The sequence below is a fragment of the Mus caroli genome, chromosome 4 (assembly GCF_900094665.2).
Source record: "Mus caroli chromosome 4, CAROLI_EIJ_v1.1, whole genome shotgun sequence".
NCBI lineage: Eukaryota > Metazoa > Chordata > Mammalia > Rodentia > Muridae > Mus > Mus caroli.
The window spans coordinates 103,665,051-103,690,311 of NC_034573.1; the positions used below are offsets into that span (position 1 = coordinate 103,665,051).

A 25,261-nucleotide genomic window follows, 5' to 3' on the forward strand; every position below is an offset into this window, starting at 1 on the left:
GAAATCCTGAAAGGAAATAGGGGCACACTGACAGAGAATCACAAAACAAGTGACTAATAAGAGGACCATAATAGTGATTCCAGAAGGCGTCTGGGATTTTACTTGAGAGATCCTGGGTTCCAGCCCTATTTTGCTTTTGTCTTGGGCGATATTTCCCTATTTCTTATATTGGTTTTGTAAATTGTATCATAACATTCAAACTCAAGGAAGATTACTAATTATAGGATAGTTAGGAAAACTGAAACTACAGGCTGACACCATTTGCTCATGAAACCCAGGGTTCTCAGTTCTGGGTTGAGGCCCACAGCACAGCTAGCTGTTTCCTTTCCTATGATTTGCACTCACAACTTTACATCACAGAAGAGCCGCTCAGCACCACCCACCGAAGCCCCGCCCACCACAATCCGGGCCCCGCCCACTGCCTCTTGCTCTGTCTGTCCCGCCTTGGCGTGGCTCTTCCGGCCCCGCCCCTCCAGGCTGCCATGACAACGAGTCCGCGCCCCGCGCTCAGCTGCTGTTCGGGCGGGACCCAGGCTGGACCGCGGGCCCCGGCCTGGGGGCCACAGCTGCCACCTCCGCCGCCACCTCATCTCCTCCCTGTCCCTCGTCCCGCCCCGCGTCTTCCCGCCGTAGTCGGGCCGGAGGCCGGGGTCCCTCCCCGCCGCCCTACCCTGCGCGGATGCCGAAGGTGAAGGCGCTGCAATGCGCCCTGGCGCTGGAGATCCGCTCTGTGAGTACCGGCCCTGTCCCGCCTCAGCCTCCAAGTCCTCTGCCCGCCCCCCGGCCCTGGGGAACCCCTGGAAATCTCCAGTGCTTTCCCACTCCAGCCTCTCGGGGGCCTCACCCCAACTTCCAATTGGAGTGCTTTTGGATCTCTTCCACACCACTTCAGAGTTCCGCTCCCGGGACAGTAGTTCCTTTGAATTCCGCTTTACTCCTCTTCTGGTGAGGAACTCCTGAACCCTTGCTCCAGTCGGGTGTGTGGCATTTCCGCTTTCAGATCCTTCCCCTAGCTTCCAGTTAGTGTAGGAACGCCTTTTCAGTCATGGTGGAGTCCCTAACTCCAAAAACAACTTACTTGTGACGTCATTGCGCCAAGTTTTCTTAGTTTCTCCTCTCAGAATAAACCCAACTCCTCAGAAGCCACTTCAGCTTTTCCCTCCAGTACCCAAACACTCCAGACTTTGCATCCTTCCAATCCTCCCAAGAAAGACCTGGTCAGCTTTTCGGACAACTACTGCTTCGAGCTTGTAACTCCACTCAGCTACCTCAATTCTTGGAAGGGGACTCTGTCCAGCCTCCTTCAGTAATTCTAGCTGAGGTGGGGAGCCCCACCTGCCTTCCAGTGAGGCGCTGAGGTCTTTCCGGGTGTTGAGAAGCCCCAACTCCCTTTGATAACTGCAGTCTCCTTCAGAGATTTTTGAAGTCCTTCAGTGTCATTCCCAAGAGACCCCCTTTCTCCCCTTAGAGGAGAGGCATTCTAGGAGAACCTCTTCAATTTCTTATTCTGCTGCTTTTCACGCCTTTATCCTTGAAATGTCCTCATTAAGTCTCTGCCTACTTGTTGGTATCACTGCATAAGTAGGGATAACAGTACATATTCCCTGTCATTTTCTGGGCCTGCCCCAAGGGACTCTCTGGCATCCCCCACCCCACCCCCACCCCTGTTGGCCTCCAAACTAAGCTTTTCTCTGCACTTACCCCACGCTTGCTGCACTCACTTCTTTCTGGCCTTCATTTCCTCTCCTTGTGGCTGCAGCAGCCCTGAACTTAAACCAGCAATAGAAGTCACAAAATTCTTTAAAGTCTTTTGTTCAGTCTTAAGGAGAAGCTTGGGTGGGGGCAGAGTGCTGCAGGGGTGGAGAGCTAGCAAGTTTCAGGGACTCAAACTTATGTTCAAGAGGCAGGAATTTTTATTCAGAAACTATACTGTTCCTAGTCCTTAGTGTTTGCATCACAAGTTGACTTTTTGGGAATGTTTTTTGCAAAGTAAGATTAGTTTACCAAAATAATGCATAATGATTTCTAAATATGCTAAACTCAGAGCTGTGAGTAAAACAATGAACTCCAGTCTATAACTTTGTCATTGGCTGCTGCTTCCTCTCTTTGTAACCAATGGATTAGCTGCTTGACAGACTGCAGTTGCCTAGCAGGCTGGCTGCCCTGGTCGCCAATCCTTTGCTAAGAGGATGTACTCTGTTGTGATTGTAGCCCGAGGGAGTCAGAGACAGTTTATTTCACTATGCTGCTTTCTTAATATACAGTTTACGGAAGAAAATGGATAGCTCTATCGCCGAGGTATCCTGGTGCAAATATTCCTACTTTTATAAGCATTTGAGTTACAATATTTTATAGTTCCTCAAATCTTCCAGTACATTCCATTTCATCTCTTTATTCTTTGTTCTATGTTTTCTAACCAGCTTAAGCCTTTTAAATGCTTCTCATGTACAGAAGGAGCAAAAAGGACCATTGATAACCACACAAGTTAAACAAGATTAATTTGGTTTTAATTGAAGGGAGAAGTCATAGGTCCACAAATATTTTAAATATCTTTTCAGTTGTAATTTTATGTTTAAATGTTTTATACATTTACATTATATAAAGGTCAAAACTGTAATATGAGAAGCTCTATGTTAAACCAGTTTTTCATATTTATTCATAACTATAGGTAACCATTGCCATTGTTGGGATGTAAACAAATATATACACACTTATTCATGGCTCTAGGTAACCATTGTCATTATATAAACAGATACACTCTTTTTTTTAATAGCAAATAACACATTTATTAGAGAATACAGAAGAGATAATGAATCCCTGAAAACGAACAGCGTTTAGTCAGTACTTAGGAGTTACTCAGCTGGAAACTCAGAGGTATCTTGTTCCCTTTCACTTTAAAACACTGGCTCTCAACCTTCCTAATACTGCCACCATTTACTGCAGTTCCTCACACTATGGGGATGTGGTGACCCCCAACCATCAAATTATTTTTGTTGCTACTTCATAGCTGTAATTTTGCTACTGTTATGAATCGTAATGTAAGTATCTGCGTTTTCCGATGGTGAGAGTGTTAGGTGACACCTGTGAAAGGACCATTATGCTGTAGAGACCCACAGGTCGAGAACCATTGCTTAGAAGCTCACTTTGGCCTGCTTCCCCTTCCCCCTCCTTCCCTTCATTCTTTTTATTAGCATTATAATCTACCATTCAAAGGAACTTTAGAAATGAAGTTTCATAATAGCTTACAAGCATTAAGTCTAGACTAATACTGAGATCATGTAGAGGGGGCATGCCACCTTGGGAAAATTTAGAAACTGAAGAGACATAGTGTGAAAAATACTTCTTAAATATTCTCATATGAACATTGATTGGGTACTATGCCGTATTTGTTGAGAATCATTTAGAGAAATAAAAATGACTCCCTATTATCAACGAGAATTTTATGTTCTTAGCAATATGCAGTGGCCTGCTATATCCTAGTAAATGCTTTTGCCTTATAAAATGAAACAGGACAGAACTACTGCTAAAGAAAATAGAAAGTTGCCAAGAACAACTTCTCTGGTTATTTCCAGTTTTTGCAATTCATCATATCCACCAATTACGATATATCAAATGAGAGCTAAAATTTCTCACAAATAAGAAGGCAAAGTGTGTGATCATGCTTTTCATTAGCTCTAGCTTTGTATAGGAGAAGAAACCACATTTGCCTCAAATGGGTAGAGCAGAAAAATGCATTGTGAGGGATTGCCTAGAATCAGCTTCTTTCCCCACATAATTACAGCACTTGGTTGATGATCTCTCTCTTTCTCTCTATTTTGATCTCATTGTTTCTCTAATATGTAAATGTTTTATGGAAAGGTTAAGTGTCAGTCATATTTCAGCACTTATTACCTTAATTAAATATTTCAGATCAATTTCTATCAAAGATTTCAAACATGTACACTCTTAAACATAACATATATATTTGTTTTCTTGTACATTAGGCAGTATATTTTGAAAAATAAACCGCACTTTATTTAATATATCCTGGAGATCGCTCTGCATCTGTGAGGAGTACTATCTTGCATTCTCCCTGGCTGTTTAAATTTGAAATTGCAATCATACAGAGTAATTGAATAATGAATAATGAATAACCCTAGCTTATGACTTATGTACATTAATTTGATTTGTCTGTGTATATGTACATGTGTATTTGAAAAATACATTGTATTAACAATTTGAAAGTAAATTTCTGACACTATGATACTCCTAAATATTTCAACATGCATACTCTATGAGGGTATTGTATATAACCACAGTTCCATGATTAATGTTGGGGAAATTTATGATAATAGCTTAATACTGTCTACATATTTAGGTTTTCTGAGTTATCACAAAGATAATTTTTATAGTTAACTTTTCAAGCCAAGATCCAAAATGTATATAATAATGTTGACTACTTGATTGTTAGTCTTTTTTTATTTTTATTTTTTATTTGTTTTTTCTTTTTTTCGAGACAGGGTTTCTCTGTGGAGTCCTGGTTGTCCTGGAACTCACTCTGTAGACCAGGCTGGCCTCAAACTCAGAAATCCACTTGCCTCTGCCTCCCAAGTGCTGGGATTAAAGGCGTGCGCCACCACTGCCTGGTGATGTTAGTCTTATAGTTCATTTTATTATAGAAATTTCTTCATTTCTATTTTTTTTACTTCCAGTGGAATTTTGGTAAGTTCACACATCACGTCATCATTACCCGATCCATAGTTAGAAATGTATATCACTTTATGAAGTTCACCCATGTCCCTCATTGAAAAGACACTGATGTTCTGATTTCTCAACTGGAGATTAGTTTGTCAGCACTGGAACTTCATATTGGAGAGATATTGTACTGTTTTTATGTCAGGTGTGTTTTGCTGATCATGACTTTGCAATTCAATAATGTTGCATGTTTTAGTGGGTTGCTTCTCTAAACTGTGGAGTAATAGTCTTTTGTATATGTATATAACAACATTCTCTTGTTATAAAATGGCAAATAAAGATACATATGTTCACAGTGTATGAAGTGGTTGTATTTCCTTATCTTTTTGCTATGACCTGACCTGAAGCAATTAAGAGAATAGAGAAGTGTATTATGTGCTTTTGTGATGCTGTGATAAAATACCATGCTCAGAAACAATGTAAGGGTCAGAGAGTTTGTATTAGGTTATGGCTTGACAGGGATGGAATCTATCATGGTGGCAAAGGCATGACTAAAAGGATATCAAGGATAGCATGGTGGTAGGAGCAGGAAAATGGCTGATCACATTTTCATCTATGAACATGAAGCAGAGAGAGAAGAGAAAATGAAACCTATAAGCCCTTGATGTCTGCCCCAGTGATGCACTTCTTTTGGCAAGGCTTCCTCTCACCACCATCCACTACTAGGCATTGCCACAATTGGAGACCAGATATTTAAACACATGAGGTTATAAGGAATGCTTTTCTTTCAAACCACCCCAAAAGGTTTATTTTGGCTCACAGTATCAGGGATATACAAGTCCACCCTGGTGAGTAAGGCATGGAGGTAGAGGTGGCTTTGCCAACGATAAAGGAACTTTCCTTGAGGGCAATTCACATCTTGGCAGCTCAAGAAGCAGACAGAGGATAAGAAGCAGGGTCAGACTATAACCTGCACCTAATGGCCTACATCTGCTAGCTAAAGCTTGTGTCCTAGAGGTTGCATAGCTTCCAAAAACATCATCACCAAATAGGAACCAAGTGCTCAGACACATGAGTAAGTAAGGAAAATTTCTTATTTAAGCCATAACAATGATGTTTTGATATATGTATACATTATGAGGTGATTAAATCAAACACTTTAACATACCTAACACCTTATATAACTTTGCATTGGAAATATTTAAGATTTTTTTGTTAGGAAGTTTCAAAGTTTGCAACACATATTTATTAACTATAATTACCATGTCATGCACTATATCACCAGAACTAACTTATCCTGTCTGCAGCTTGGTTCCTTTTAACCAATATCTCTATATTCCTTCTAGCCAACAGCTCTATATTTCCCTTTGTCATCCCCAGATACCTGGAAGTTAACCAATATCTCTCTAGTCCCCAGCATCACTCTCAGGTCCCTGACAGCCAGCATTGTGCTTTGTGTTTCTCTGAGTTGACTTTTTTTTTTTAAACTATTTTTTTTAAAGATTTATTTATTTATTATATGTAAGTACACTGTAGCTGTCTTCAGACACACCAGAAGAGGGCGTCAGATCTCATTTCGGGTGGTTGTGAGCCACCATGTGGTTGCTGGGATTTGAACTCTGGACCTTCGGAAGAGCAGTCGGGTGCTCTTACCCACTGAGCCATCTCACCAGCCCCTGAGTTGACTTTTAAAAAAGATTTTATTTACAAGTGAGATCACACAGTGTTGGTCTTTTTATGCCTGGTTTATTACAGTTAGTATAATTCCCTCCAGATTCATACATATTTTGCAAATGCTAAGTTTTCCTTCATTTTCACCATGTCTCAAATGTTTAGTTCAATTTAAAAACAATGATCATCTCTCTAGTGATGGACACTTAGGTGGATTCCCTGACTTGTTGGCTGGAAATAATGCTACAGTAAATATGGGTGTGCAGATTTGTCTTCCATATACAGATTTTATTCCTTTGGGGTATATATCTGGAAATGGGGATGTATGGTAGTTATATTTTTAGTCATTTGAGGATTCTTCATGCTGTTTTTATAATGGCAATGTTTTTACATTCCCACCTTCAGCATTGAAGGACTCCTATTTATCCATATTCTGGTCCATAAAAAATAGCTTTATCTATTCTGACTCAGGTAGTATTTCGTTATTTGCATTTTCCTTTGCCCCATTTTAAAATTAGGGATTTTTTTCTTTGCTGTTGAGTTCTTTTATTCCTTATATATGTTGATACTAACCGTTTATTAAGTATATGGTTTATACATATTTTTCCATTCCATTAGTTGTCTCTTACTCGGTTTAATTGCTTTCCTTGATAAACATGAACATTCTGAGTTGATCCTGTCTGTTCTGTTATTGGTTATTTATTGTACCCTGTTTATGATTTTCATGGGTAATGCTATGAAGAGTCATTCTTATCAAACTCCCTTGCTAATCTCTTCTGCTCAGGTCTACTGTTTGCTGCAGCCTGGTATTAGGAGTGACCTGGGAAGTGACATGTCATAATGTGGTTAAGACTAGAGAAAAACACTGAAGGCAGGAAAGGTTGGACTGTATCGCATAACATTTTGTGTTGTCCAGCAAAGCTACATGACTTGTGAGAAAATATATTGCTAGGAGAAAAGTGTGACTTTCTCAAGGACTATTTCAGGAATGACATGATATGCTAAGTCACATATTTTAAAAGAACACCTAAAGAATTATATCCTCTAGAGTCTTTACATTTTTATTGTTGGACACTTGTCTTTGATTGGAAAGGGGTACTTTTGTAGTTTCAGCTCTGTGCTTTTTATTATTCAATGTTCGCATCTTTTTGAATAAGAAGGAATTAAAGAATGTAGAGCTTAAATATGAAGATGATCAAGGAAAGTGGAGAACTTTTTACTGCTAGTTTTGGTAAATTTTATGTAATTCTAACTTTTCATCTCTATATTTACTTTACTTTATTCCCTAACTCAAGCTAATAACAGCATACAGCAAACAGTGCTGGGTCTTTTCAGGCTCCATCCATCTAGACACTTCATACTTGTAATCCTTACCCAATCAGACACTGTCCTGCTATCATTAGAAACTTTTTTTTAAATTAAATTATTTTTTGCATTCCATATTCCATTCCCCGCCCCCCCATCTACTCTCGACTGCTCCACATCTCACACCTCCTCCCCACACCCTGTCTCCACATGGATGCCCCCNCCCCCCACCCCACCTGACCTCTAAACTCCCTGAGGCCTCCAGTCTCTTGAGGGTTAGGTGCATCATCTTTGAATGAACACAGACCTCTACAGTATGTTGTGTTGGGGGCCCCATATTAGCTGTCTGTTTGGTAGTCCAGTGTTTGAGAGATCTTGGGGGTACAGATTGAGACTGCTGGTCCTCCTACAGGATCGCCCTTCTCCTCAGCTTCTTTCAGCCTTTTCTAATTCAACAACATAGGTCAGCTGCTTCTGTCTATTGGTTGGGTGCAAATATCTGCATCTGTCTCTTTCAGCTGTGGTGAGGGAGAGAGGGAGGGACCTGGGAGAGAAAGTGGATGGTGGTGGTGGGGGAGTGGGAGGGGAAGAGGGAAACCTGATCTGGTATTGGATGAGAAAAAAGGACAGAAGTTCTGAGGGCCAGCAGAAAGAATGGAAATAGGCAACCTCAGAAAATAGGAGGTTGGGGGTGGGGGTGGGGGTGGGGGTAGGGCTGAGGCTGGGGCTGGGGCTGGGGCTGGGGCTGGGGCTGGGGCTGGGGTTGGGGCTCCAGAATGCACCAGAGACCTGGGAGGTAAGAGACTCTCAAGAATCAAAGGGAGGGACCTTAGATGAAATGCCTGACAGTAGGGAGAGGGAACTTATAGAGCCCACCTCCAGCAGAAAGACAGGAAGGACATCAAGTGAGGGATGGGGTTACCATCCCATAGTCACATCTCTAACCCATAATTGTTCCTGTGTGAAACAATTACAGGTGTGGAAATGGAGAGGAGCCTGAGGAAAAGAAGGTCCAGTGACAGGCCCTAAGTGGGTTCTAGCTCAAGGGGAGGTCCCGAGGCCTGACACTATTACTGAGGCTATGGAACACTCACAAAAAGGGTTCCTAGGATGACTGCCTTCTGAAAGACCTATTAGAAACTTAATTACAAAATATTTGAGACAGAAAAAATTTAAGTAGAAAACAATGATTCTCCTCATTTAATAACAGAAAAAATATAAATGGTAGATACTATGACCTCCCCTATTTATCAATTTATGCATTTTAGGTTTGCCTTGTTTAAATAAATCAAATATCACATATGTAGTTCAGGCGTCCTTGCTTCCTTTGGTCCTGTTTCTCTCCCTTCTGCTTGTGAGTCAAGGTAACAAATACCCACAGATTCTGAATACAGGTATACACAGCTTTGGCCAAGCATTTACATGTAGAAATGCTTTTGTTATGTGATTTATTTCTTTTTCTCTTTTGCTAGGATACTTGGTTTATTTGTTACAGATATAGGTCAGTTGTAAAATGACTTGCTTTGAGAAGAAAGTTTTGGAAAGTTTAGTTTTGTTTATTTAATTGGTATTAATTATTATTTTTATTTGTTCTTGTTATTATTGTTGTTTCACTGAGGATCATGGTTATGCTAGGGAAGTGCTCTGCACTGAGCTGTTTTTACCTCAGTGGTTTTGGATCTTTTAGAAGGGAGAGCCTGGAAGTACTCACCAGTGAGTAGATTTAGAACAGGAACTTCAAGTCTTATGTTACATCATTCATATTCGTTTCCCAGGACTGCTGTGAAAAAAACATACCTTAAAATAGCTTATTTTCTCACAATTCTGGAGACCAACAACCTAAAGCAAATGTGATGCCAATCTGGTGGCTCTAGAAATGTTTTAGACTGTAGCTGTGTAACTGGAGTCTCTGATCTAGCAGTTTATTTTTCTATGATTGGCCTGTACACATCTTCTGCCTCAAGGAGTGAATATAACGATTTATTATTTTTCCTTGTTAAACATGTTTTGAATACAAAACATCTGTTGGTCACAGGTAATGCACTTTTCGATGATCTTTTAGGAAAAGCTTATTTGTTTCTCATTTCCCTTCAGTAATACTAGGTTTTCTGTTTTGTAAATTGTTTTCTTGCTGGTAAAGAGTGTAGTAGACTTAAAAGTTTAAAGTGATGAATAAGAGTTTCACGTATTTATCACATAGTGTTGATTTTAAAATCAGTTTACGAAACTATAGCATAGATTCAGAAAGTGTGCAAACCCAAGCATGTGGTCACCAGCAATGATGCTGGTGGTTACTACCCCAGCTGCTGGGCGGTGACGCTTCCTTCCCATGCCTTACCCTCCTCTTTTGTTACATAGGTGGGACTTTTGTGCTGTCTGTACATTATGAACTCTTCATGTCTAACTTATGTGTAAAGGCCACCTTGTAAGCCTGTGAGGCAGTTGTGCTTTTGGCTCACTTATGGGAACTATCGCTTTTTATTATCCTTCCTGTGGCTGAGGAAAATTTTTACTGTTTCCAGTGAGAGTTCCCACAAGCAATGCTGCTGTGACATTCCTGTATGCCCCTTGATGACACTTACAGGATTTTAATCTTGGGTTCAGCAGCATTGCCGATATCTCATATTGGTTCTAATGGCTGCTCCTGTTTTTATATAGAAGATCATTTTATTTGCAAATAATGACAGTCTTGTTTATGCTTGATGGATCTTTTGTCTAATTTTTCCCTTGTCTTTATTGTCTAGAACTTTCTCTGTAATGTTAAATGTAGTGGTAGGGATATCTATCCAGACTTTATGAGTTTAAGGTATGATTCTGAAGTTTTACCCATGACAGAAGTGTGGTTTTTCTGTGAGAGCAATAAGGGTTCCAACCACTGACTCCCACACTTCTAGCACAGGATGTATTTTTTGGCATTGAACTGTTTCTTCTTTTTAGTTTTTAGTTTAGTATATACTGCTTTCACTCTTTGCTGGCTTTGACTGGGCAATTTTAAATTTAGTACTGTTTGTGATTTTAGTTGAGAGTTTTAGGTTTTTGAATTACACACATATTTACTTCTATTTACACTTTGTGTGAAACAGTTTAGACATATAAAACTGTACATAATGAAGATCATCTACCTGCTCCCAGTTTAAGAAGTAAACATTATAGATAAGAGTGTAGTTTTCAGTGTTTATCTCCCAAAGAAAATACCTGCCTCATTTCTTTGGGGTAACCATGTAAGTCTTTCACACTCCTCTGCAGGTCTCAGTATCTTTTTTAATTGTAATATCTGCCTAAGGCAATTGATTTGTTCCCAAGTGAGACCTGCCTAACTTTGCAAAAATATTGATGGTACCATTTTTAAATTGTTTGGCTTCAAATAGTTTATAATTTTTGTTTTATAGTAGTTTTATTTATTTACAAGTTTAATTTCCAAATGCATATAATCTATATGTCTGTGTGTGTTATTCACATCTTCCTAACTACTTCATACATACATGCAACCACACATGCATACTTACATGTAGACATACATGCTAGTATTAATTTTTGAGACAGGGTTTCACTATGTAGCTCTTGCAACCTGACCTCACTAGGTAGACTAGGCTAGCCATGAGCTCAGAGAATAGCTCTTGTGGGCCTGAATTCACTATCTAAACCAGACTGGCTGTGAGCTCACAGAGATTTTACTGCTTCTGTCTTCCATGAGCTGGAATTAGAGTGAGAATGCACTTGCACATTTGATATAATTCTCTACAACACCTAAAAATGAAATAGTTTCAGACAAGAAGGGAAGTGGCATTGAAAAGACGCAGTGCACTTAAACAAATGGGAGATATGTTTGGAGGATGTCTCAGGAATTGGCTAGGCTTCACCAAATGTGTGGAGCATAATTGCTCATCCCAGTGAATTCTCACCTAGCATACTCCATATTCCACACCTGATCAAGGAGCAGAACATGAGTTTTCGTGGCAAACCCCTAACATGTCCAAAACTTTCAACTTGTTCCTTTTCTGGCCAGCCTGCAAACTTCTCAAACCCTTGTGCATTGATTTTTGCTCCCAGTTCTAATAGTAAATCTAGCATAGGTCAATCAGCAATAAACATGCCTTAGCTTGAGAACTTGGTGCCTAGAGATTTCCTTTGTCAAATTAATCTGTTAACTTTGAACTTGCCCCCTCCAAAAAAATCTTAAGACATGGACAAAATGTTGACAATTTCTCTAGATGAATAAGGTAACACAGATAGTCCGATTCTAGTCCAGTTCCCAGTCAAGTCTTGTTCCCCTCGAAAAGCCTTAGGAGTTGTGTGTGTCTTTAATGTCCTGCACTATGTTCCCATCTTCTGAACTCGCAGCAGAGTCACCTGTTAAGCTCTCCTTACAGCATGTAAAGCTTTATCTAGCCTATTTCTCCAAACTTCCAAGTTATTTGAACAGACCTCAGTCTACAAAGTCAGACTTAGTTCTGAATATGGCCCTACTTCTCAGTATCCATATGCTTGCCTAAATTAGTTAGCTTTGCATCACTGTGAGCAAATATCTGACAGAAACTGGAAAAACTTAAAAGGAGAAATCTTTATTTGGGTTTCTAGGTTCAAAAGATAGTCCATAGTCAGTCAGCACCATGCTTCTAGGCTTGTCCTGTAGAGTATCATAGTCAGTCAGCACCATGCTTCTAGGCTTGTCCTGTAGAGTATCATAGNGCACCATGCTTCTAGGCTTGTCCTGTAGAGTATCATAGTCAGTCAGCACCATGCTTCTAGGCTTGTCCTGTAGAGTATCATAGTCAGTCAGCACCGTGCTTCTAGGCTTGTCCTGTAGAGTATCATAGTCAGTCAGCACCATGCTTCTAGGCTTGTCCTGTGGAGTATCAGAGTGGTGGAAATAAGACTTGGAGGTGCTTCTTCATAGCTTCCCTGAAGTCCAAGGAGAACATCTGCCCTAGGATGCCCTTCACCTTTCACTGTTTTATTATGTCTGTGCCTACAGCACAGAGGAATGGTATTGTCCATTGTAGTGTGGTCTTCTCTACTTAGCAATCAATCTTCTCTAGAAATTTATCAGCAGTCTTGCCTCAGCAACCTTCTAGCTGACTCTAAACCCAGTCAAAATGACAAAGAAGATTGACTATCACAGGTAGTTTTGTTTTTTGATGCTATTATAAATGATATTAAAAACCCTTGTAAGTGTGGGTTCTTAGAAATACAATTGATTTGAATGTAATGACCTTATATCCTTTGACTTCATTCAACTTACTTATTATTTCAAAGCTTATTTGTAATTGAGCAAATTCATGATTAATGTTGTCCTTAATATAGTATTTTATTTCTTTGGACTTTGTTTTTTCTTCCATTTGAAATGCCTTTTTGTGTTTGTTTGTTTTGCTGTTGTTTTTGTTCTATTGTACTGGCTGGGACCTAGAGAGAACTTTGTAGTATTTAAGGTAAATATTGTCAACTTTTTGCAGATAACAGGGGCTGTTTGCTCTTAGAGTTAGGGTTCCACTTAGATATATATTTTTTTTAATCAGTAAAGAAATTCCTTCATTTCCTAGTTTTAGAGGAGTGAGACTTACATTTTATGCAGGGCTTCCTGGTATGTAGAAAATGAGCTGAAGGAAAAACCCTAATATCACTACAACATGTCTTTTAGGTACAAATAATAATTTGTTGTACGGATACATTTGCTTATACATGTATTGGTTGAAGAATACTTGAATTGTATCTACTGTTTGTATATTACAAATAATATTTCTAGGGGACTGGTGAGATGGCTCAGCAGTTAAGAGCACTGACTGCTCTTCCAGAGGTCATGAGTTCAAATCCCAGCAACCAAATGATGGCTCACAACCATTTGTAATGAGAAACCAAAACCAAAACCAAAACCCGAAAACCAAAAAACCCCACAAACCAAAAATCAAAAAACCAAACCAAAACAAAAACCTATGGGCTAGATCGAGCAGGGCTGGAATAAGAAGGAGAAGGGAAGGGGATAAAAAACTAATAATACTTCTATAGTGGTGTATACATTTTCATGTGGGATTAAGCTTGCAGTGGGCATGAGAATCTATGACTCTGATTGCTGGACTTTATGATTCGCTTGTTTGGTTCTTCTGAGGAATGTTCAAACGTTTGATGTTTCATAGTCGCTTTATGATTTTTATGTGTATTGGTAGCCTATTAAAGTTACAATTTATTGTTATTGTCCATATTTTACTTTAGCTATCCTAATAATTGGAACAAACAATCACATTGTGGTTTATATGTCTTTTCCTAATCTCAACAATGCTGAACATGTTTTCAGATTTGCCGACTGACTTTGGAGAGATGTTCACCTGCATACTCTTCACAAATTTAGTGCTCTGTTCTATTTGGTTAAACTTACTGTTTCATCTCAACATATTTCTTAATATATCTCCTATTGTTATATGATAATTGTCTTTCTTTGTCTATAGTAACAATCTTTGTTTTTTTGGGTATTTGTTTATTAGTGTAGTCAGTATGTCTTTGTTTTGGTTATAGCTTGATTACTATATATTTTCCTATCTTTTTGTGGCCAATTATGTCTTTGATTCTACATGTCTTTTATATAAATTTATATAATTTATATCGTAGCAGCTTTGCTTTTTATAAAGTCTATCATTAAAAAGCTTGCAGATAAAAATATCACATACCAAAATTCACTACTCCTGAAATCTATACAAATAATGAACTTATATACACTTAGAATTGCCTTTAAAATGGAATGTGTGAAGCTTCATATTAAATTCTATATTAAATTAAATTTTATGTTATTAACCACCAAAACAAAAATATCTGTGGCAGAATTAGAGGTCGAAAAATTATTAGCTTTATAACCTCTTTCATAATTTATGTTCATTAGTTGCATTTACACAGTCTCAGACACAAATAAACCACATGCTTTCTTTACTCAGAATATAGCTAATTATAAATGTATATATGTAACCAACTATACATATATACATTTGAGTACAGGACAACAAAGAAATGAGCACAAGATAGGCTAAATATTAGGAGATGCAGAAGGACTAAATGTAGATAGTGCCTTGTAAGTCATACAGTTTTCTTAACATATAAAGGAGGAATGTATCAAAGAACTTATAGAACTTATAGATTAACGTAATTCAGAAATTTATTTGCCCCATTTTACCATAGGGTAAGGCAGAATAGATAAGTTCAGTGAAACAGTTTGAAAAATTTATGGGTACTCAATAGGCTTGGAGAATATATAAGGACCTTGTGAGAATTTTGTTTGGCTCATAGAACAGAACAGGAGTCGTTCTGCTACTGGCCTTAGTTATTTTTGTGTTGCTGTGATCAAAATACCTGACAGGAACAACTTAATCAAGAAAAGATTTATTTTGGCTCAGAGTTTCAGTTTATCATGACAGGCAAGAAACACATGACAATGTTCATGGCTGTTGGAACAAGAGTTCTCACACTGTAGCATACCAGAAACTGGCAGCTAGATGGGAGCTTGAAGTGTGAATCCCCTTCAATGGCTTGCTCCACTGGCCTATACCTGAGTTTCTATAACCTCTTCCAAAACATCACAAGAGCTCAACAGGAAATGAATTCCTGAAAACAGGAAGCTGTAGAGGATAGTCTAGATCTAAAGCATGACATTCCACTGAAAGGCCATATGGTCTCATAATGAGACATATGCTCCATCAAATTTAAGTGTCACCATAGTCTTAACATTGTTCAGGTTCAAGGTATTCTAGTGTGGTTTTCTGTTGTGATAAAAAAAAAATGATCAAAAGCAACTAGGGGAGGAAACAATTTATTTTATCTTACACTTCCAGATCAAAGTCCATCTTTGAGGGAAGTGAGGTCGGAACTCAAGTCAGGAACCAGAAGGTAGGAACCACTGAGGAATGCTGCTTGCTCTTTGCTCTTGGCTTGCTCCACTACCTTTCTTATACAGTCCAGGCCCACCTGCCTCAGATAACAACACCTGCAGTGGGCTGAGTCCTTCTAAATCAATTAGCAATCAAGAAAATGTCCTATAGATATTCCCACAGGCCAAACTGATTGAGGCAGTCCTCTAGCTGGGACTATCTCAGATAACTTAGGGCTGTGTCAAGTTTACAGTTGAAACTAAGAGATTCCATTCCTTGTCAACGTGCCACACCAGTATATCACCACCACAAATCATAACTTTTCCTTTTTTGTCTTCCCTAAAATTTCACATCACTATATAATATGGAATACAGTACAACTTTAAAGTTCCATTGTCTTAAAAATTTCCAATGATTTAAGAGTCTATGCTATCCTATTTGTGTGATTTTGTAAAGTTTAAAAAAAGAAAAAAGAAAAGGAAGAAGAAAGAAAAAGAAAAAAACAAGGAAGCAAGAAAACAAACAAAATAGCCAGAGAAAGAAGAAGCATGTCAATTGCAGTAAAAACAGCAGAAAACCATAGTGTAGATGGCTTGATGTTTATTTTTGGATTCAGTCATGATCTTCTGGGTACTAAAGAGCTTGGATCACTCTTGAATCACTCTCTGCCATTTACAGCATACACAACTTGTCTCATAGGCTTGAGTCCTCTCCACATCTGTCTCTGACTTTGCAGATTTTAATCTCAATGATGTTTGATATTTTATTAATCACAGCTAATTTTTCATCCTCAAGTGACCAGTATTTATTGTTTCACTCAAGCATAGAGAACTTTACTTCTAGATTCTTAATTCAAATATGTAATTTGAGTCACCTTGATAGAGTCTTTGAAGAACTCTCAAACTTCCCTCTGAAACTTCACTGCTGGTACACATTTCTATTGTATTTTGCCCTTTTGTGACTGTTATAGACAACATGACCAAAAGGAATCTGGAGAGGAAAAGGGTTTATTTAATATTAAACTTCCAGGTCAAAGTCCATCTTTGAGGGAAATTGGGCAGAAACTTGCATGTAGGAATCATGGTGGAATGTTATCTTTGTTTTGCTCAGTTAGCTTTCTTTTATAGCTCTGTTCCTACTTGCCTAGACAACACCCACAGTGGGATAAGCTCTCCATCAATTAGCAATCAAGAAAAATCTTCACAAATATAGTCTTATATGCCAGGCAGATGGAGGCAGTCCCACAACTGGGACTCCCTCAGCCACGTTGGGGCTGAATCAAGATGACAGCTGAAGCTCACTAGGACACAGGATAATTTTTTTAAAAGTAGGAGCCCATTTAAAATCAAAAGCAAGTTACACATTGCTAAAACATAAGGTTACTGGCCAAACATTCCCATTTTTCAAAGAAGGAAATATAGTATAGTAGGAGACTGTGGCATCAAAGGAAGACCAGAATCGAGCAGGGCTGACATTAAAATCCAGGCTCCATGTCCAGCACTGGGGCATGTGCTAGCACCATCTATGCTGATGTGGGCTTGGTTACTTCTATCCTGTAGTCTTACCTTTGATAACACATGGTGCTTCTTTCTTAGGCCATCTCTCTTCAATGCCTGTATTTTCCTTTAGGAGTTATTCCATGATTTTGGCATCTTTAGTTTCTTAGACGTCACCTCCAATGTTCATGCTAGCTCAGGAGCTCTGAACAGGGAGCTATGCATTGTCTTACCTCATAGGCTTTTCTTTTAAATCTGGTACAAACCTCCAGTGACATCCTTGTTCTTGCAATCTGAATGTCTAGACGCAAAGCTAGTACAGTGTGGATGATAATATTGCTGGCAGCTCTAGATATAGCTGGACCCTATGGGAACATGGTCCAGTGTGTGACTCACGTCTGTGTGTTCAGCACAGGAAATCTTTATTTAGGTGACAGTGTTGTGGGGGAGATCTCCAGTTTCCTCTGATTTTGACCAGAGAGGCATTATCCATTCTTGTGCTCCCAACAAAGAATATTTCTAATGTGACATGATAGTAGACCAAACAGTCAAAAAAAAAAAAGTTTAATTAGAGCAAGCAAAGATACAAGAATATGTTTTTTAGAAAAGGAGCAATGGTCCTGACTCAACAGGCAGGGGCCTTACATTTCTCTTTTGTTTATTCTCTCCAATGTACCTTCCCTAAAGGTGGCATTCTAGGAAATGGGTGTACCTCCTCCCTACCCCACTCCCAGCTCATTTTATCCAGAATCACTCTAATTTGAATAAAGGAAGTATGAATTTAAGATACTTCTAAAGTAAAAATAAAATCTCTAAGGGAGAAGGTAATAGCACTCTGTGTGCATCTTCCTGTGAGGATGACTGTGAAGTTGATTTTAGCTGACCCATCTAGAGATGTGTGTGTGTGTGTGTATGTGTGTGTACTGCCTATTGGACTTTGTATCCTCCATTGGGAGCCCTGAGCTTGTCCATGTGGAGGGACAACCACACATTATTTTCACATCTTGAATCAAGTGACCTTCACTCTCTATCTTTATGGCCAAGATGGATAATTACCTGCTTCTGGCAGTCTTCCTCTAGGGAGACTCAAACACCTCTTCATTTCTTACAAGGCTCCAATGACAAAACCAAAACATGGTTCCACTGTAGTTCAACATGGAGAACCATTGAATCTACTGGGTAGGTGACCCCAAAGCAGCCTCACCACCAGAAAGTTTTACCCCACCATGGATGACATGTTTCCATAGCTATATACCTGGTCCCCTTTCAGCAAACTCCCCACAGTCTATATTCTCTAGTACCTCCCAGGACCACAAAGCCACACACAATTAGGGCAGAATTACTTTCAGTTGGCTAAGAGGTGTAGGCTTGAGCATGTGGAATCTTAGCTGAGATCCAGTGCCCTACCCCACCCTTTCCTTCTATGAAGGAACTTAACAGTAAACAAGCCTGATATTGAGGTTCTCTGAAAGTAATCACAGCTGTTCTGATGAGCACAATGTCTACTATGCTCAGAGGCTAATGTACACGATCACTGCTACCTGTTGTTTTTTATGTCCTACCTGGGACTGGGAGGCTGCAGGTCAGTCCTTCTTACAACTGTTATCTGTCCTAACAGCACTGTTGTGAGTAGAAATCACATACGGAGGTGTTATCCTTTCAAAAAGTCTTCAAGTGGGTTTCAGTTTTATACCCTGGAATTTAACAAGGTGAAGTGTCTTACCCACAGGCACTTTTCCTATTAGTTCGAGTGGCTTGAGGCTTCTATTTAATCTTTGACACTTACAAATATATACCTACAAAGTCCACACTATTAAATGCCATGGTTTTCAATCAGAATTCTGATCTTCTGAACTCTTCCTAGAATGACCTGATAAGCTTTGCTCACAGTGTTCCAGAGCTTGTACCTCTAAATTCTTCCACAGTCCTTTGCAAACCTGTCCCCAAAGCCTAGAAACTACGTGGTCAGATTTAGTAGTAGCAATCGATACTGCTGTTATATTGCCTGACAGAAACAATGTGAGTTTCATTTTAGTTCATAGTTTCAGAAGGAGCATGTGATAGATTCCTTATATAGTGGCAGGCAAGGACCAGAGTGCTAGACCAGAACCACTAGTGACTATAACTTTCAAAGGCTTACTCCTAGTGGTCTATATTCACCAGATGGGCCCCACATCCCTAGACTTTTCTAACCTCTCAAAGTACTGCCACCAGCTGGGGACCAAGTACTTAATATATGAGCATGTGGGGACATCTTAGATTTAAATCATAATAGGTCTGGACTAAAAGTCGTAAAATCAAAGCCTGACCAGTGTGTGTCAGTTTTCATTCTTTCCTGCTATGATTTGGGATTAGTTGATATAAATCAAGAAGGGACTACAGGTAATGCTTCTCCTTGGTGGGTTTCAACTTGAGGTAGATTAGAGATGTCTGTTGAAAGTGTCAAGAAAGGAAAATGAGACCCAAGTCTAAAGTAAGTTGTAGGGCTTTTAATTTTTCTTAGACCAAAATGCTCCATAAATATTTTGTAGCTCAATATGCTTTTGTAGTATTGTTAACTGATCTCAGTGGTAGTCTTTATTTCTCTCATTCAGCACAGTTCTATAGAAATCTGCATTTGTTATTTCTTCCTTACTACTGAAACATATGTCCTAGAATAGAGACTTTTACATCATTACAATATGTATGACATTTGGTGTCTAGCTTTTCCTCGCTGTCCTGTACATATAATCAGAAGAAATCGAATTGAGTTAACAAAGTGGAATGGAGGCCATATATAGTTGGATTTTGACATCAGCCCCAAATAATTACTTTCTAGTCCTCAACCTATTCTTGTGTGTGTGTGTGTGTGTGTGTATGTGTGTGTACTGCACATGTGGGAGTGTCTGTGGAGGCCATAAGAGGGCTTGGATCTCCTGGAAGTGGAGCCAGAGGTACATGTAAGCCACCTAAGGTGAGTGCTAGAAACTGAACTAGAAGAGCAGTGTGTGTTCTTCACCACAGAGCATCTCTCCAGCCCGTCTGGAGATCTTCAAAGAAGGAATACCTGGAGTGGGGATGAAATTTCACATGGTGTAAGGAAACTAGGGTATAGTATATGCTCTTAGGGGTCTGGGTGGTGTGTCTTGCCTCCATCCCCAGGATTTACTTACTGTGGGGCTTCTGAATATGCTTGGATTGACTTCCTTTTGTTTTTCTCTGTGGTTCTTAAACTGCTGTAGTCTTGGGCTTGTATTTATTCATTAGGCTGTTTCTGTAAGTCTAGATCTGGCTATGTGTTCTTATGAAGCAAGGTGCTCACATCTTCCATGTTTCACAGTGAATAGAGTTAATTTTCCCTGAGGATCTTCAGTAATTATTGCTGGGAAGGGTCTTGGAGTCTGCTTCCCTTTGTTTAGCTCCAGCAATAAGAAGCTGGGTGATTGTTTTTAATTCACCCAGTCTATACCTTTTTATAGGTGTGCCTAGTGAGTTTTTGGTTAACATAATTATAGGAAAGACAGACTTACTGCTGTTATTTTTCTATTTGTTGTATTTGCCTTAGGACTTTGCTTCTTTCCATCATTGCCTCTGTCTAGTCAATGTTCTATTACTGTGAAGAGACATCATGACCATGGCAACTCTTATAAAGGGCAGCATTTCATTGGGGCTGGCTTACAGTCTCAGAGGTTCAGTCAATTATCTTCATGGTGGGAAGCTAGTGGCACCCAGGCAGACATGGTCCAGGAGAGAGGTAGCTGAGAATTCTACATCTGGATCCTGCAAGCAGCAGGAAGAGAGAGAGAACCACTGGGCCTGGTTGAGCTTTGATAACTCAACCCCCCACCCCCTTCTTCTCCCCCACAGTGAAATCTTTCCTCCAGCAAGGCTACAGATTCATCCTAATTCTCTCAAATAGTGCAACTCCCTATGAGCCTAGGGGAGCATTTCCACTACATGCTCCTTCTTTTTTTTCTAACTATTTTTATTGTTTTATTTTAGTTTCATTTTGTCAGTGATTAATATGAGGTTCACAATTAACATTTTAAAAAACTATTTCCTACTAAAAACATTTTTGTACAATATATTCTGATCACTTCCCAGTCCCAATTCCTTCTAGATCCTTTCCACCTCCCTACCCACCCAACTCCATGCACTTTCTTTTAGAAACAAACAGGCAAACAAACACCCCCCTCAAATCCCCACAAGAAACACACAAAAGAAAATAAGACAAAACACCCCCCACAGCAACACTAAATCAGAAACTATAATATATAATATAATATCCTTAAAATTACATCTTGGCATATATAAAACTTACTTGAGAATTTCATACATGAATATATTTTGGTCCCATTTACCTGCTATGTTTCCTGTTTCCCCTAGCTCCTCCCAGATCTCCCTACCTCCCCAAGCCCTCCGAACTTTAGAGTTCTCTTTTTCTTAAAATGACCCACAGAGGTTGATTTGCAGCTGTTTTGTAAATGTTACTTTATGGGATTATCTTTTCTTGTTTGCTTGTTTTTCTGTTGGTTTCGGGGATTGAAATTAGGGCCTCCTGTACTGTAGGCAATTGCTCTGTCACTGAGCTACTGTCCCAGCCTGCCATTGGTTTTGAGATAAGTAGGATTCAAAATGGCAGAAGAAAAACAAAATAAAACAAAACAGTCTTTGGCTCTGCTGTTCTCTTTCTTCATGTAGATATAAGATCCTGGTTAGTATCCTTTCATGTCTACCTGAAGGATTTTAATACTTTTATGTCATAGCTCTGTTAGTGATGAAGTATCCTTGTTTTTATCTGACAATCTCTTACTCCCCTTCCTTTGCAAAGGACATTTTTTCTCTTTATTGAATTATTTTTTGAAAGTCTTTTTCTGTAAGCTAAGCTATTCTACTTATTTTCTAGCTTCATGTTATCTTTTTCTCCTTTTGCCTTTAAGATTTGCGGATGTTACAAATTGGAAAGGGACGCTAATGAGGACAATATGAGAAGTTTAGTTTTAATCAGAGTAGAAAATGAACCTAACAGAATGAAATTTTCTGAGAGACTTGATGTTCATGATCAGTTGTGAATTATTAAGGGAAAAGTAAAAAATGGAATATTAGAGAAGAAAATAGAGTCAAAATAGCTGGCACAAAAGTGTTCTCAACATTTGTGTACCAAGGCACATGAGGTTGCAATCCTCTGTTCAGTGTCATCCTTAGTGTTGACATGGTAAACTGAGGGGTTCACCCTGAATAAGAATGGTATTGGTAACCTTCTCTTTTTGAGGCAAAAGGGGATGGGAACTCCACAGGAAGACCAACAGAATCAAGCCTTGTGGCTCTCAGAGTCTGAACCATCAACTGAAGAACCTAGGGTTTCATCAACAGGGTGGACCTAGGCCTTCCCATACATATGTAACAGATGTGCAGTTTGGTCTTCATCTGGGTCCTGAACGATTAGAGCAGGGGCTGTCCCAAAAACTGTTGCCTGTATGTGGATATGTTCTGCTAGCTGGGCTGCCTTGTTCGGCCTCCGTAGGAGAGAATGTGTCTAGCCTTGCAATGCCAGGGTAGGGGGATATCAGGAGGGTCCCCACTTGCTCAGAGGAGAAGGGGAGGGGGGTTCAGGGGAAGGGTTGTGGGAGGGGGTGACCGGGAGCTGGGCAGTGAGTGAGATGTAAAGTGACTAAGTAGAAAAAGAAAAATAATGGTATTGGTGACTACACTGTGAACTATCAGGCACTGTCCTGAGGGCTGTGAATGTACTGACTGAATTTTATCAATCCTTTACTTGAGACACTATTAGTAATCACCTTAACTTTCTTGGGACTATGATATTTTCATATGTAAAATAACTGTTGCTATACTAAATAATTAATAAAGTTTTTAATTCTGAAAGTTCATTTTTTTGGTATAAATAATGAGGAAAACAAAAATCTCTATCTTCAGGGAACTTAACCAGATTAAAGAAATGAGACATCCATTCTACTTCCTTAGATATTCACAGATAATAGTCTCACTGTAAGAGAATTATATAGGGTTGTTAGAATTTAAATCATATGTGTTTACTATTAAGATAGCACCAACTATTTGAATGAAATTGAATTATCATTACTAGTGAGTTAAGGTGCTTTAGGTGGGAGATGACAGTTACATATGGCTTGGTGGATGGCAGAAGGAAATGCCCATGAGGGAACAGAAGAGTAAGGAGCAGAATTCCTGTTTCTTACTTTCTGTCAAATTTTTATTATGTAGGCAATGGAAGAATATGGGATAAGAAATTGATGTGTATATTTGGGAAAAAGTAAAAATATTCTTCTTTCTTGAGAAGGGTCTCATTATGTAGCCCAGGATACCCTTGAATTTGTCATCTTCCTGCCTCAGTGCTTTGAGTATTAGGATTACTAAAATTAGCTCCTTATGTTCTAAATATACTGTTAGGGGATGGGGTATTATGTAATATTATAATGTTGGATTCACGTCTTAAAGATCTTTAATATTTTCTTAATGATATGGCTGAAAAATGATACTGGAATGTGTCAAGGGTTAAAGAGACTGGTGTGTACTGTTTAGAAACTCAGTATTTTCCCTACATACTTTATCCATCATAATGAGTGTGGTGATTTGAGTGAGAATGGTCCCCACAGGCTCATCCATTTGAATATTTGGGCTCAAGTTAATGGAAATATTTAGGGAAAATTAGGAGGTGTGTGACCTTGTTGGAGCAGAGGGCTGAGCTTTCAGGTTTTAAAAGCCCAAACTGTGGGCTTCCCATTCTCCCTGGAGGCTCTTGGCCACCAGCCTGAGGGGAGAAGGGGAGCAGAGGCAAAGAACAGGGTTCTTATGGCTGTAAGTATGGACATGGAATGACCTCCTGAGACTGCTGCATCGAGACAAGTCTACTTTATTGTTTTAAAGATAGAGTATATAAGGGCATTTTAAGGGGTATGGTTGGAAAGGGTTAATTGATCATGGCATCAAAGGGGCAGGAAGGGATGATTGGTTTTAGTACAGTTCTTAATTATTCTGCAGGCAGGAAGCCAGGTTGGGACATACATGCTGAGTTCTGCAGCCTTGAAGAAAGCCCTGTATTAGGTCACTTTTCAGACAAGGCCAGCCACCTGTGTTCAGGGACACTCTCCAGACAAAGACACTCTCAGAGGCAGAGGCAGGGAAGCTCTGTTAAGAAAGGGAATCCCCCATTTTGGGCTGCTGAGCTCAGAAAGCCATCAAGTCATAGGGGGCTACTATCTTAACAGCAAAGTTCCCCAACACAAACCATTTCCAGTTAGCCTTTTCTGCCTTGTGTTTGTGGATCAAGATGTAAGCTCTCAGCTACTGCTCTATTGCCACGCATGCCTGCCTGCTGCCATACTATACCATGGATTCTAGCCCTCTGAAACTAAGCCCTTAATAAACACTTCTATAAGTTGCTTTATTCATACTGTCACAGCAATAGAAAAATAACCAAAACAGTGAGGATAGGTGAATTTTATTTAATATTTAAAATACACTTGATTAGGCTATAAAATAGTTTTCTGGCTTTGAAACTTTATCCTATCACTTTTGAACTACTCTTAAGGGTGATGGGGAATAATGGATCCATGCTTTTTGCAGGTTTGTTTCTGTCCTTGAGTATAATGCTTTATTTCTGCTGAGTGCTAGTCCTTTGTGGTTAAATGGTGTCGAATAAGTTTATGTCAGCATTCAGCAGAAAATGAGAGCTAAAGACTGTTTAAAATTATTAAATCATTAGGACATGTCCCCCAAACCAGTATATAGTGTTTTAAATGTGGCACAAATAACTAAATAGAAAATGATAGATTTTGAAGAGAGAAGGAAATATAAAGGTATCTCACTGAACTCTGTGGGCCATCCTGGTGAGCAGTGGCTGTTTGCCAGCACATTGGGGGATAGTTCAGTGAATTACAATCCATTATAGACACTTATCTCATTGCTTTCAGGTAACTTGTCCAGGAGTGGTGCTGAAAGACAAGGAGGACATCTATCTTAGTATCTGTGTGTTTGGCCAATACAAAAAGACACAATGTGTCCCAGCCACTTTCCCCCTGGTCTTCAATGCCAGAATGGTGTTTGAAAAGGTGAGTTCAGCTCTCTTGCCTCTTACTCTTGTTTTCCTATTGCCCTTTTAGACATTTCTCTTTTCCCCTTCTTTTCCCCCTCTCTCCACATGCTCATGGCCAGCCTTTATTGCTCTACTCTCTCTCCCTCTCTCTGCCTTTCTCTGACTCTACAATCCTCCTAACTCCCCTCCCCATGCCCTGAATAAACTCTATTCTATAC

General features: G+C 39.4%; 1 protein-coding gene across 2 annotated transcripts in view; it reads left to right on the plus strand.

The window, feature by feature from the left end:
- The first annotated feature begins 460 nt into the window (after positions 1–460).
- Spata6 (spermatogenesis associated 6) overlaps positions 461–25,261 on the plus strand; it is a 104,365-nt gene continuing 79,564 nt past the window's right edge. For both annotated transcript variants that reach the window (XM_021159685.1, XM_021159686.1), the window contains exons 1-2: positions 461–730; positions 24,922–25,059. In XM_021159685.1, the coding sequence (XP_021015344.1) occupies positions 680–730; positions 24,922–25,059 (189 nt within the window). In that variant the 5' untranslated portion in view covers positions 461–679. The remainder of the gene's footprint in view (positions 731–24,921; positions 25,060–25,261) is intronic.